The sequence below is a fragment of the Natrix helvetica genome (genome assembly GCF_964273705.1).
Source record: "Natrix helvetica genome assembly, chromosome: 3".
NCBI lineage: Eukaryota > Metazoa > Chordata > Lepidosauria > Squamata > Natricidae > Natrix > Natrix helvetica.
In genome coordinates this window covers 41,457,601-41,472,965 of record NC_138549.1, presented here as the reverse complement: position 1 = coordinate 41,472,965, position 15,365 = coordinate 41,457,601, and the positions used below count along the sequence as shown (strand labels likewise).

The following is a 15,365-nucleotide window of genomic DNA, read 5'->3' as shown; positions in this document are numbered from 1 at the left end:
ATATCTATTCATATTGCCTGGGTGATATAAGTATCAAAACAATTTCGCCAAATCAACTTCTAGACCTTGTGACATCAGATACCAATGTAACTAGAAATATCACATAGAAGTACAATAAGTAAGACATTATAAAGCTAGTTTCCAAAAATATACTAAATATATTTCAGGTATTTTTGTTTTCTGTACAAGGGTAGGCATAAGTAATGTTTGAAGTCATTGAAATCAGAATAACTATTTTCCATAGTCATTGTAAAAGAAATTTTGCACCTAATAAGTTTTTATTACAGTTTATTGTATTGTGATAGGTATGCTCCTAGCTCATTTTTCATACATTCAGAAACAACTGTCTGACATTGTTACTTTTTTAAAAACAGATTTCCCCCATTTTTTGATGACAATCCATTTGGAATATATCAGAAGATTCTAGCTGGTAAAATAGATTTCCCCAGGCACCTGGATTTATATGTAAAGTAAGTGAACTTAAAACTTCATGTTATTTATTTTCTATTACAGCATTATTTTTAAAGTGGGAGTGGACAAACACTGTTCAGGGTGAATATAGCCACCAATCCTCCCCCCAGTCAGATTGTGTTGCTAAATTTAGCATTCTACCTTGAAACATAAAGTGTTTTTAATAAAAAAAAACCACCAATAATAGCAGAGTTGGTCATTTGAAAGACTTATTTCAGCATTTTGCAATTATATTCTATTTCAATTTCCCCAAAACCTGACAACCATGGCCTCAGCTGTTCAGCTAAACACTTCCTTATCATTATCACATGTCCTATAACCCAAAGGGCAGGGGGGAAAATGTCTTCCTATTTGATCTATGAAGGATTTTTAAGCTGCTCATATTTTAAAGTGTCAAGTTAAAGCCAAATCAGTGTATTGAAATCACATTATTTAAGTTTTGGGTTAATTCACCAATTTTGTCCTGCTGTGTATTATGTTCTTAATTTATTGCAGAAAGCGTACATATGATGGACTGCAGAAACATTAAAGTTTCTTACTGCCACCTGCCTTCTTAGTTTTTACAAACTTATCAAAACTAGAATAGCTCTATTTATTATTTATCGTATGGTACATTAGCATCATATTCCTATTAAAAAGCACAAGAGATAAAAATATAAAGTATGAAGTGCAAAATCTAAAACATAATTATAGCTCTGACCTATTACAACAAAATTCCAAACTGATACTTTACAACAAATGGAAAAGAGAAGTGCTTTTTTTTGTATCAACATCATGGATTCTTCCACTTCAGCTAACTCAGCAGTCCCCAACCTTTCCGGCTTGGCAGCCCAGCGTTGGTGGGAAGGGGATTTTTTTTTTTTTAGCATATGGCACATGTTATCCAGGGATCACCAAGGTGGCTGGCTACCTCTGTGTAAGGAATTTTTGAGGCAGTGTTATCTTTTACCCATGGGACGCCTGAATGCCGTCCCACGGGTAAAAGATAACACTGCCTGAAATCAAGGGAGGCTTCTTTCTTGTCCCTACGTGGTTCATTCGCTCATGGAAATTGAACCGCCAATCTCAGTGGTGCGCTGACCCAGTTTCTTACCATGTGAGCCACCACAGCCCCAGGAGGGAGGATAGTTCCATGGGAGTGGCAGGTGTGCTCAAAGCTCCATTTATACAAGCCCAGACATATGCTGCTTGTCTGGCACAGTTCCGAATGGGCCATGACCCAGTAGTAGGACCCCTACACTAACTGATTTTCTTTAAATATTTTCTTAAATATGTTTGCATACATCAAATCTCTCCTACAATTATTCATCTTGTGCAGTGCACAAATTTAATTTACTCTGTTTTCAGAAACAACACAAAAAGAGAAATTTATTTATTTTATATATTCATTTATTAAATTTGTATGCCACATATCTCTCTGGGTAAATAGATTGAATAATTCAAACACAATATATTAATGCATTATTAATTATTTTTACATACTTTGGTATTACTATATCACCTGTAAAAAACATAAATTACATTGTAAATATACCAGTGTTAGCATGCTAACCAAAGCAACAAGTGGAGAGAAGATGACCTTTATTTATTTTGACATTTTATATGGTTGTCCATCATAAACAAGTAACCCTTAGTGGCTAATAGCCAGTACAATATGTGTGTGTGTGTTGTATTTGTGCTGATAAATAAATAAAGGGAGAGTAGTATAGATCTATTTCAAGCTATTTAGCTCTCATCAGCTAGCCATACCCTTACTGGGATTTGAACCTGGGCTGTATTGCATATTAGGCAGATGTATTAGCCACTAAGCCACAGGCTCAGAACTTGCATTCCAAGTATTCCATGATAAATATCTATTTGCTTCACCACCAGTTCTGGCAGAAATGTTTTATGTGTTCAATGAAGATATCTCCTTGGAAGGCCTCAAAGCATATATCCCAAGTTTTTGGGAGAATGTTAGTAATTCTAACACTTGGGAAAAATGCTTTGAGTGGTGGTTTTTTTTAACTCAAAAGCAAATCAGCCTTCTAAATAATGTATAAAAGTCCACTGCATAAGGCTGTACAGAGCTGAGTATACATCTTTCCTGTTCTAAACAAAACAAGAAGCCCTGGATAAATTAGGGTGGGTTTTTTTCAATCATATGTTCCCTTTAATTAAAAATTTAATTTAAATTTTAAGACACCAGAGCTAGTCATCTTGTTTTTATGCTAGTTTTGGGCTAGGCAAAACAAATTAGTTGGCTTCCCTCATCAAATTTGTGCTAAATGTACTACAGCTCTTGTGATTTCTGACAATGATTTCCTTTGGCTTTCAGCCAGATAGTTGATTTTGAACATTAATGACCAGAATTTTCAGTTGGGAGCGCTTTGGGGCTTGTTGTTTGAATTTAGAAAAATCTAGTCCCAACATATGTAGAAAACACCAAATTGGGAAAGTATATCTGGGAGAATTTAAAGTTTCGGGGAAAACATAAGTGTCAGGCTAGAAAGCAGAACTCCGAGGCAGGCAAATTCCTCAAAGAACAATTTTATTAGAGATATCATATTGGCACAAGCTGATGAAAACTGACTCTGAAAGTTCTCGTGGTTTTCACCTGATTAAACAATGAAATTTTTCCCTTTCCATAAACAATCAGTCACATTGTCCAATCAAGGTGCTGGCTGGTTGCAAGGTAACTGGACTCCTCCTCTCTCCAGCCACCTGTTGGAATGTCCTTGGTTCCCACAGGAAACTATTTTGTTTTGACTACAAACCCCCTTCTAATTATGTTCCCCTCCCTATCCCTTCTTCACACTGTGGCAACTCTGAAGCCTCCAAAATGGCCCCAGTCATGTTCGCTTTAGAGTTGACAATAAGTTGAAGCCCACCATCTAAAGCAGGGGAGGACAACTACTGACCCATTTACAATGGGTGGATTTCAACTCCCAGAATTCCTGAGCCAACCGTGCTGGCTCAGAAATTCTGGAAGTTGAAGTCCACAGGTTGTAAAAGAGCCATAGTTACCCACCCCTGATCAAAAGTCCGAAAGCTTATGTGTAATCCCTCTCATTTTCTAATGGAGCTGAATATCAGTTCATAGTTTCACCTGGTATTATGTCACGAACATTTAAAAGAAGGTGGTATGCTGCTAGTTATGTCGCACAATGAGAATCAGTGCAGGCAATTTGTTTATGCCACATTCCCATAGCAATGTGTGAAGAAGCCATGGCATACAGATACAAAGTAACTTAAATTAAAACTTGTAAACCTAAGATGGAGAAAAGCGTACATATTTGAGGCATTGGTGTTAATATTCAGAGGAACAAGTTCAGAGTGACAACTTGTAAAATATGCCATTTTAATTGAAGAATCAGATTTTCATTAGGCCTTATTTTCATATTAGAATTTGCATGCTTAATGGGGAGGGATTTTTCATAACGACTAATGAATTGCAAAAAAAAAAAGGTCTGTGTTTGATCATGTCATCCAAGTTCTGGAGTAGTTGTAGCTGAAGCTTGTTAAACAGGAATACATTTTTGTGCATTTTAAGACATTTTGGTTCAGGTTGTTCAAGGTACAAATTTTAAAAGGCATTCCAAGACTTATTTTTTACCAGTTGTGGGAAAATCTCTCACTAGGAATAAAATTCTTAGGCAGAATTATTTCTACTGTTTCCAGAGGCTTCTAGATGAACAATTTTGCATACATAAAAAGGGCATAGAGATTGCCTTACTGAAGGGTCCCTACCAAAGTATGAGTTCGTTCAGTTAAGCTTTCTTAAGATTATATTTGTTTTCCTAAACTGTGAAAGACATGGTAAGCAACTAGCTTAATTATTTAAAACTTTGCAGTTGTTTGGAACTATAAAAAGGCTTTTTTCCAAGAACTTGGAAAAAAACATCCTGAAAATCTGAAGGTAGAATTGATATAATCTGATTTAAAAAAAAAAATCCTGAAAGCAACATCAAACTTTTTATATTTTTGCTTAACTTTATAAGCAAAGATTTATCAAAAATGAAAGTCTTCTCTGGAAAAAGATTATAAATTAATACATCTACATATATGTGTCTGTGGAGGTTTAAATATCAATTTAATCAGATTGTATAGTTTATAAGACATATTATCCTTCACATATGATTTACTCAATTTAAGTTTCTACCAGAGATCGGTGGATTTATTTCCTCCTACCTACTCAAAATTATTGCGGGTCAGCTCAGTATTGGAAACATGCTATAGGTATAATTTCTTCAGTGAAAGAAATGCAAACTTTATTTTTAAAAAAAAAAACATCTTTCCTTATTTGTCCAGGGATCTTATTAAAAAGCTTCTTGTGGTTGACAGAACAAGACGACTAGGAAACATGAAGGTATGCTTTAATGAAGAATCTTCCACTACCTCAGTTCATTAAGGAAACATTTCTATACTCAAAAACAAATTTCAAATTAAGAGGACACCGGTGTGGGAGGAGGATCATGTTTTCATTATACTTAAACTACAAATCTCTGAACCAATGAATTACTGTTTTGTATTTGACAAACATCTAACAATGTGATGTATTCACTTTAAATATAAAATTGAAATAAGTTTTCAAATTTTCATAGTACAGAGGCATGTAGTGACCTGCATGTGGTGACCTTGGAATGGAATTTCTAGTCAGACTCTCCCCCCCCCCCTTCTTTTCTTTCAGTAATTTTTTAATGTATACTACCTAGTCCAGTGATGGCGAACCTATGGCACACGTGCCACAAGTGGCACGCGGAGCCATTTGTCAGGGCCTTCCCCAGGCTCCAGAGGCTTTATAGGAGCCTGGGGAGGTGATAAGAGCCTCCCCCGCCCCGCCCCCGGAGGCTTCAGGGACCGTCCGGAGGCTTCCCTGAAGCCTTCGGAGCGCTTAAAACCACCCTCCGAGCAAACCGGAAGTGACTTCCGGGTTGCTCGGAGGGTCGTTTTAAGCGTTCCGAAGGGTTCAGGGACCGTCCGGAGGCTTCCCTGATGCCTTTGGAGCGCTTAAAACGACCCTCTGAGCGCTCAGAGGGTGGTTTTAAGCATTCCGAAGGCATCAGGGAAGCCTCCAGACAGTCCCTGAAGCCTCCGGAGGGCTTCCGGGGGGGTAGGGGGAGGCTCTTTTCGCCCTCCCCAGGCTCCTATAAAGACTCTGGAGCCCTGGGAGGATGAAAAAAGCATGTAAAAATGGGGGTGGTGGTGGTGTTGTGCACGCATGCGCACTGGGGGATTGCGCGTTGCATTATGGTTGCGGCACGCCTGCACACGACCCCCCTGCGCTCCCCCCACTTGTGGCACGCAAGCCAAAAAAGGTTCGCCATCGCTGACCTAGGCAATCAGAAGAACTAAATTTAAATATTAGTATTAATACTGTGGATTTCAGCCATGTAAGCCGTTTGCCTTAAGCCTTGGTTCTTATATTTAATATAATTAATACTAATAAAACATGGCACTAAATAATTGCAAACTTAATTGACATACTTGAGACATGCTCCATTGCAGTATAGTAATAGATTGGTAGAATCTACTAAGCTTACTGAGCACTGAAGCTTGCAAATCCCCTTTGTATAAGCAATACTAAAGTCACATTAGCTCATTTTTCTATCTAAATCAGCGGTTCTCAACCTGTGGGTCGTGACCCCTTTTGGGGTCGAACGACCTTTTCACAGGGTTCGCCGAGGAACCTCCTGCAGAGAGGCTGGCGAGAAGCCGGCCCGAAGTGAAGGAGCGGTTCAGGTTCCCCACATGGCAGAAGGAGAGGTGTGTGTGTATGGGTGGGGGAAAGTAGAGCCGGAATGGAGGCGAGAAGGGGGAGAAGAGAGACGCTGGGAAAACAGCTCACTCTGAGTGATGGAAGTTGATGGGCAGAGCTACGGAAGCCAGGAGATACCATTTCTGAGGCTTAAAACAAGGTGGGGAAAATAAAATAAAATAAAGGAAGATGGGTGCACGTACGCTGAGATTCCCTATTAAGACTGTTACCCATTCTTAGCATGGGTAATAGTCTTAATAGGCTTTGGCCCCTCTCCTGCGGCTCCCTGCTGACCCAATCGCGCAATCTGCTCTCCGCCCTGAGAAGGCACGAGCCTCTCACCTGCTTTTGCGATTCCGCATCCTTCACAGGCAACTCAGTGTCGGGAAGAGCTCCAGCTCTTTTCTTGTGCTCATCTCTTGCGCACGGGCGCACAAGCAAAATATCAAGGTGGAGGGGACAATAACTGTCCTCCTGCTGTTGCCACTGCACAATGAGGTGAGTAACTGGTTACACAGCGCAGGAGATTCCTCAGTGCCAGACTCAGGTCAGCGCAAGCCGCGGTCCCTTCGTGTTGGCTCAGGAAGGAGGAGAAGGGGGAGCAGCAGCAGCAGCTGGTTGGGTACAGGGAGGGAAGAGCTCTCCTTGCTCAGGGCTCTGGAACTCTGCATCCAGAGATGACTGCTCCGGCTCTTTCCTGAGTCAACACGAAGGGGACCGACCTGAGTCTGGCGCTGAGGAGTCTCCTGCGCAGCACAGCCAGCTACTCACTTCTCAGTGGTGGCAGCAGGAGGAGTTGCTGTCCCCGCCACCATGATCCTGGCCCAGGAGGGTATTTTGCTTGCACGCACAAGAAAGAGATGAAAGAGAAAAGGGGAGAAAGAGAAAGAGAGAGAGAGAAATGAAAGAGCTCGGAGGAGAGAATGGGAGAGAGGGAAAATAGAGGGAAACAAATTAGAGGAAGAAGGGGGAGAGGGAGAAAGAAATGAAAGAAAGCTGAAGGGAGAGAATGTGAGAGAGGGAAAAGAGAGGGAAACAAATCAGGGGGAAAGAAAGGAAAAGAAAGAAAAAAACTAACGTTCTCAGACCTATGACGAAAGCAATGGCAAACTAGATCTCTTGCCAAGAAAACTGCAGTTTGCCAGAAGTCACAAATTAGAAGCAAGTCTGATTTTTTAAAAAAGAAAATAACAGAGATGGTTAAAAAATGCATCTGAAAATAAGATTATTTATAATTTTGAATAACGTATTATATGTCAAACTCAAAAGAAATCAAAATATATATCCTATTGCTGTTAGTACAATCTTGCCAGCTTCTATCAACTTAGAGTTCACTATAAAAAGATTACAGAGAAGCAATTTCCTACAATTAATAACTTTTTGGATTTGCTATCCTATTCAATGAGAAAAAAAGAAAAAGAAAGAGGGAAAGGGAAGGAAGGAAAGAAAGAAATGAAGAAGAGAAAGGGAGAGGAAAAATAGAGAAAAACAGAAATGAGAGGGGGGGAGAGAAGAGAGAGAGACCCTATTCCCACAGAAAACACTGAGCTATGAAACCTTGGTAGGCATGTCTGGGGGGGGGGGATGTCATGTGACTGGGTGGGAGTGATGTTGAGTTGGCCACACCCACCCAGGTTTTGTGGCTCCCGGTGTTACATAGTAGTAACGAAAATAAATGTATGGTTGGGGGTCACTACAACATGAGGAACTGTATCAAACGGTCGCGACATTAGGAAGGTTGAGAACCACTGATCTAAATATATTAGAGAACATATAAACTTGTAACAGAGTTTATGTCCCACTGTATTTTTTTTCATCCAGTCAATTTGGTGCTGGATCCAAGAAAAACTCAGTAGATAAAGTCAACTAATGTGATTTATGTGAAAGAGTGAATTCATTGTGAAATGTGACATAGAAACGATTTCTAAATACAGAATTGGGACAGATAGATAGAGGAAGAACTGTATTCTCTATGTATAAGATAGCACTTTAGCTCTAACAGTGACACCTAAAATTGTAATGTAGTCAGTGTCAAAGGGCCTGCTTTATTTGCGATCCATGAGATCTGCTTAAAAAAGGATAAAAATTGGCAAGATAGTAGATAAAGTATTGTGAAGCAAGCCCTGTACCTTTTGACCATGCTTGCAGTGTTGATGAGTATACAAAGCAGGTGGGGTACTTACATCACAACATTCTATTTTACATCTTGATAATGTTGATATTTATACTGTCTACAGAAGTTCCTGGAAATCCAGTTTTTTTTTTCCAGTATCAGATAAATTGGTGAACTAGAACAGTGTGCATTAGACATATGTTTTCAGTGTCCATTTCAGTATATAGACGCTATGCCACAATATTTTTTAGGAACTTGTATTAAATAAACTTTTGTTTTTCCAAAGAATGGAGCTGATGATGTAAAGAGACACCGATGGTTCAGGTCTATAGACTGGGATGCTGTACCACAGAGGAAATTAAAGGTGAAGTACCATGAAAACAGATTCTGCTTGGGAAGATATATATTCAAGAAATATGTACTGAATTTAATTATGATGGAGCAGTTTGTATTTAAAAATCTATATGGAAGACATTTTTATATCTCATGCCTGAAGATAAAATGTTTACATAGGTGCTATTCTGATGTCCCATGTAGATTTGCACTTCATGTGCAGGTTTTTCTTTTGAATAGCCAGAAGGCACAGTTTTCTAGAGTCAGGACCGACTAGCACACATGTGCGAGGGAAACCTTTACCTTTTTACCTTTACAGCTTCCAATGTATCCATTCATGGTGAAATAATTTGTCCAAATGCAGGAAAGAGGCTATTTTTAGAATATTGTTACACCTGGCATTAGAATACCATGAATCATAGTTTCATCCTGTAATTTTCTACAGCTGGAAATAACATGTGCATATTGCATAGAGATGATACGTTTAATTACCAAATTACATATAGATGGAAGAAGCCAGGAGAAGATTGCAATCACTGTGTGGCACATCACTACTTAACTACTTCATGATTAATGACAACATTCAGTTGAAGTCAATTACTGTGCCAAATGATGGTCAGCACGTCTAAGCTTTTATATTAAATCCACAGTTTTGGGACATACATACATACATACATATAGCGCCTAACTCAATGGAAGCCAGGTGGCTTACAATAAAATCCAAAATCAAAATAACGATCATGTTAAAAGCCAGAAGGGAACTAATGAACCTAATAAAGTTAACAAAATAAGAAATAATAAAGTTAACAAAATAAAATTATCATTGCAGCATTAGATTCCACAGAGATAGTGGAAAAGGTCAGGATTTTTTTTTCTGTTTCCTAAAGACTAAAATGGATTGCATGACCTCTGTTGAATTGTATTTCTTGCTTTTGCACAAACTTCAAAAGTATAACAAGATCATTAGCACTAATGGTATCTTAATTTGAGCCATAGTGGCGCAGTGGTTAGAGTGCAGTACTGCAGGCTACTTTTGCTGACTGCCAGCTGCCTGCAAATTGGCAATTCAAATCTCACCAGGTTCAAGGTTGACTCAGTCTTCCATCCTTCCCAGGTGGGTAAAATGAGGACCCAAATTGTGGGGAGCAATATGCTGACTCTGTAAACCGCTTAGAGAGAGCTATAAAGCACCGTAAAGTGGTGTATAAGTCTAAGCGCTAGGTATATTGATATTGGTATTAACTCAAAGTGAAGAAGGCTCATTCTTCCCAGCAGTTTTCTGTAGAAGCTGAACAATATGGGGAAAGAGGGCAGGCCATAAATGTATGGCCAAATTTAATCACTCTTTTCCTTATGACCAGTTCCAGGACAGGACAGGACAGTTCCAGGTGTTGGTAATGAAACTACTGCAGAACTGTGTTTCCTTCTTCCTTCTTCCAACTTTAACAAGTGGTGCAGTTAAATACAATTCTTGATGGTATGGTATAAAAAAATTATATAGCCTTCTAATAGGATCAAGAGGCCTGAACTTCCTTCAAGTGCCAATAGAAGTCATCCATAAAAACAAGCAGTTCCATCTCACACTTAGGTGCGAAAGTTGACGGCAAGGGATCAAGATCTACAGTTCTATAACTCCTCAGAGAAATAATAATATTCTTAGATATCTTAAACTCATCCCAAATGCTATTGACAGCTACTGTGCCATAGAATCTCAAAAAGTAGGATAAAATATAAATGTTAAGATTCAGCTTCATATAAGGTTATATTCATTTACTCAAAACTTATGTTATTGTTTCATTCAGCCTCCTATAGTGCCGAAAGTATCAAATGATGGTGACACATCTAATTTCGAAGCTTACCCTGAAGATGACTGGAACAAAATACCACCAGTACCTCCTAAAGATTTAGAAATATTCAAAAACTTCTAAATGTGTGATACATCAAATTATTAAGGTATTAGATACTAGTCTTCCAAAAGCACCATATTTATTAGTGCATTTACAGTCTTAATGTTAAAATCTTTACATTGTTGCATGTAGTTAATTTATAAAATCACACATTGATATTTTTAAATTAAAACTAGAAGAAAATGCCTTAAGACTCCATGACTGCCTTTTAATAAAAATATAATATTAATATAATGTTCTGTAATTATTTTGGCAACTATGAAGACTAGATAGATTTCTTGTATAGACACAATTGCAACTATTAGAAGGCTTTTATTTTGCATTTTTTATTGTATAAAAATAAGAATAACTCTTTGCACATGGCAATTAAGGACCTAAAATATTATTTTTTGTACTTTAAGGAAAAAAGTTAAATATTTACAACAATGGAATATCAGTACATTGAATATTTATTTTTATCTGTTTGCTAGAAATTGAAAGAAGATTGGTGTGATAGGTGAAAACTGGAAAAGAAGAACAGAAAATACTTCCAAAAATATCTTGAAAATGAATATGACTGCATTATGCATAGATTTTTTTTTAAAAGACATATGTTAAAAGTTGAAAAAATAGATACTATTCGGTAGTATAGAATTGGCATTCATTCAGTTAAAAAGATACTGAAGCACCTACTCTGATATGTAGATACAGGGTTTCTAAATTTGAATTTAGTTTTGTTGTCCCCAAATTTTATTTGCATACTTATTTCATACCCTAGTTGTATAAGTTGATACTTAAATTGTCCTGTAAAGCACAAGTTAGTGTATATTTATATAAAGAAAATCAGTAAATCTAAAGCGCAGAAACTGTGCAGAAATGTAAATTTTTGTATTTTACAGAGTTTATGGTTTTTATTCTTAAATGTTTCCAAGATGCTGCCTAGAAGTAAAACAAATCTTGAAATGATACATGTTTCAGCATCTTCTATACATTTTATAATTCTTTGTAAAAAGAAAAATACTTATAGGTTTTGAGAAAACGATAAATTTCCAGTGCTTTACACCTCCAGCCATACATCTTGAAAGCTGAAAAATAAAAAAAACTTGCACAACATATTGTACTATTTCTCCTTTCAGTGTGCATTATATTTTCTTTTAAAATTATGTTATAATGATGTGGCTGTATATATTAATGCTTCATGATTACATACTATAATGAAACTAGTATTATTAATGGGATTAGGTTCTGTTACCTTTTCAGGTACTTGAATGTCATCAAAACCAAGATCCATATCTAAACGCAGATTTATACTTGTAGGTCCATTATTGAATATTGCAAAATATAGTAGATAAAACAATTTAAAAGCCACAATTGAATGTACAATGTTACCTGACATTACCTTTGATATGTTCTTTATATAAGTAGGTTTAACTCCACAGTCAACTTAGTGTCCTTTACCATTCGTTTGCCCTCAGATATCTATATTGACACTTGCCAAGCATCCTATCCACATTTAACATTTTAAAATTCTTTTAATTAAATGCCTATATACAGACCCATCACACAATTCCTTTTTGGTTTAAGCAACTTTCTCCAAAACTGCAGAAAATGAGTGAGACATGGCAAGCAAAATAAATTAAAGGCATGAATTAAAATAAAATAAAAAATTAAATTTATATTACATAGAAAGGAAACTGTTATGTTTTAAAGCAAAGTCCAAATTCCAAAATAATATTTACACCCAAGATATGATACCTTTTGGTCACATGTATACTTTACATCTGTAGGAATTCCTAGAATATAAAAATACGTGGGATGGTGGCAGCCCATTGTTTTATTTGGAAGCTTAACTACTTGCTCATTTATGAGGAAATTCTTATAAAACTATGTCTCAAACATTCAAAGAAGACTTTTGCATCAAAAATCTTCTAACCTCTGTATGATCACATGAATTTTTGGCATGAACATCTGTGAACTCTTCTGAAATGGGATATTCTACTTTTTAAACCTCTATAAGTGAGAATAACTCATGCCATTTGTCCTGCTAGGGGGGGAAAAACCCAACTGTAGATATAAATTCCAGAGTAAGAGTATGTATTTATGAGTTACTAATATTAAACCAAGGATTGTTGATTTGGATGGTTCAAAGCTAATACTACTATTAGGGCTTGAGCTTACCCAGTTTCCATATAATCTACCTGTATATGTTTAGAAGTTGTTTAATATCCTTATTACACTAGTCACTCTTTTTTCATTGCTTGATAACACACTGGTTGGTAGCCAAAACACTCCAAAAATATTAGCTGCCACTTTTTGTGCACACTATGTTTTTAAAGCGCACTGTGAAAAATATGAGGAGTAAGGAATGGTTATACAGGTAGTTCTCATTTAGCAACAGCCTTGTTTATATACTATTCACAGTTGTGATGGTGATTAAACAATAGCTTTACAACTAATTTTCATATTTATGACATTTGCAGGTCTATAAAGCAAAGGGAAACTGAACTAAGATATGCATAGTTGAGATTTCACTTAGCAACTGCTTTGGTTAAGGACCGAGTTACTGGTCCTATTGTGGTTGCTAAACATGGACTATCTATAGTATCGTAATGGTCTTGTACATAGCAGTAGGTGCTTTCATTTACACAACTTCCTGTCGTTTTCCCATTAGCAAATTAATTTATTCTAGTGGTTGGTTATGTTACTGATTCCTAATATATTTGTGTGTCTTAATGAAGCTGAAGTGGATAAGCCAATAAGCAACAGAATTGATACATAAAGCCAATTTTTTTCTCAATAATTTGGTCTTCAAGAAATTTTTATGCTATGAATTCAATTGTCCTTTTTAAAAGAATGCCAAATAGTGTTTACAATCAGTATCATCAATAGAACAGTGCACAACGTTCAACACAAAAAGTACATCCTCAAACCACCAAAGAAGCTATTTTTCCAAAAACATTCTTCATGGATGATTCAAGGACAGGTGTGTCAAACTCGATTTCATTGAGGGCCTCATCAGGGTTGTACTTAACCTTGGGGGTCTGGGGTGGACATGGCCAGGAGGGCATGGCCAGCTCTATGTCACTTGTGTCGGGGGGCGCCTGTGGTGGCCCTAGTGCTCTGGCAGCGAAAATGAGCTCTCAAGCTCTGTTTTTGCCCGTGAGGGCCTCCTGCAACTCTCTGCCAGCAAAAACAGAGCTTGGGAGGGCTGCCTAGGCCCTCCCCCCAAGCTCCATTTTTGCTGGCAGAGGCACTGCAGGCCAATCCTTCAATGTTTCCAGAGTGGCTCCACAGGCCAGATCTAAGCATCCCATAGGCCGAATCTGGCCCCTGGGCCTTCAGCTTGACACCCTGTTCAGGGACTTTTCCAGGGTGCTTACAGTATGCATGTATTGCTTATTTAACTTGCATTTCCAAAAGGAGTAGAATTAATGTCCAATCGGTCCCTCAGTGTTTTTGATATTTCTGTACCATCAAACATTACCTAAGTAGTGAACAATTATTATAATCATGCCAATAAGAGAAACTCGTGTAAAAATAAAAACCATACTGAATAATTAAAATATAAAAACACTGAAAAGTCAAAACACAAAATGGTGCATATCTAAAATTCCTTTGCAAATGCTTTTTTTTTAGTTCTGAAGTGCAAACATTCCATAGTTCCAGAAGGATTATAGAGCTAACAAATGAGCCTCTGTGAGTAATGGTATCTCAAAAGAGCTTTTCCTGCAGATCTTAGTCAAAATGGGAAAGGCAGTGTCTTAGGTAACACTGATGAAGCCGTCCAGTACATTTAAAGAGTGTAAATAGATCAAGGCAATTATCATTAAATACACAGCAATTAGCTGTAAATGGACAGCTGCTATGAGCAATATTTCCACTCATTATGAAGCTAATTTGAATTTACATCAAGGCTGCATTTTATAATCTGCACGAGACCACTGCTCCACTGGAGTCAACAAAGGCCTTATAATAATTGGATAGTGAACATCCTGCTTATGAAAACAGTATGAAACTTAGCTCCTTTTAAATCACCCTAGAAAGAGTCTTATTTTATTAGAATTAAAATTATGTCTATTTATACTTGAAGCAGAAGTTTTATCACATTAGAAAAACATAATAGGTTGGTGAGTAAATCCAAAACAACTAACCATTAAAAATGTATACATTGTTTAGAAGATCCTATCTGGATATATCATAACTATTCATACACTATATGTACATTTATTTAATGTTCATGAGGTTGAGTTTTAAGCAAGGTTATTATGTATCAAAGTAATGTTAATCTATCAAAATTAGGAACTAAACCAAGTTTAGCTAAAGGACTAGATCTTGAAAACTGCATGAATATAGCAAACCAATCATTTTGTTATAAGGAAGAATTAAAATCCATTAAGTCTTTTGCTGCAGAATTTTTCAGCTTTCAAGAAATGTAACATAATTCCATCGCACTGTACTATGTACAGATTTACTATGTTTTGCACTTTTCTATGGCAAACATCTGCTTTATAAATACTGATGTACAGTTAAATGAATTAGTTTCATCTATGTACAAAACCAAACTGATAATATAAAATATTCAAGATTTACGTATATGAAAGATTTCCTGCAAATTTTGTCTGAAGTGTATAAGTACTGTACAAATACATAAATCAGTCCTCATTGCACAATGAAAATCACTGTGATTTGTAAATAAAACTCAGTCAAAAATATTTCTGTTTAATGTTATATTTTGATTACATGATTAATATTATATATCACTTTCTGTTTACAGAAATGCAGATTACAATAACAAAATACATGTGTGTAGTAATGAACTGGGGAG

The 15,365-nt window shown here is 36.8% G+C and overlaps 2 protein-coding genes across 2 annotated transcripts in view; one reads left to right on the top strand and one right to left on the bottom strand.

Moving 5' to 3' along the window:
• PRKX (protein kinase cAMP-dependent X-linked catalytic subunit) overlaps nucleotides 1-11,668 on the top strand; it is a 56,249-nt gene extending 44,581 nt beyond the window's left edge. The window contains exons 5-9 of the mRNA XM_081947116.1: nucleotides 375-470; nucleotides 4,762-4,819; nucleotides 8,608-8,685; nucleotides 10,457-10,607; nucleotides 11,032-11,668. Of these exons, the coding sequence (XP_081803242.1) occupies nucleotides 375-470; nucleotides 4,762-4,819; nucleotides 8,608-8,685; nucleotides 10,457-10,582 (358 nt within the window). The 3' untranslated portion in view covers nucleotides 10,583-10,607; nucleotides 11,032-11,668. The remainder of the gene's footprint in view (nucleotides 1-374; nucleotides 471-4,761; nucleotides 4,820-8,607; nucleotides 8,686-10,456; nucleotides 10,608-11,031) is intronic.
• The window catches only part of LOC309389125 (uncharacterized protein), an 811,977-nt gene that overhangs the window by 386,686 nt on the left and 409,926 nt on the right, over nucleotides 1-15,365 (bottom strand). The gene's annotated exons all lie outside the window — the stretch shown is intronic.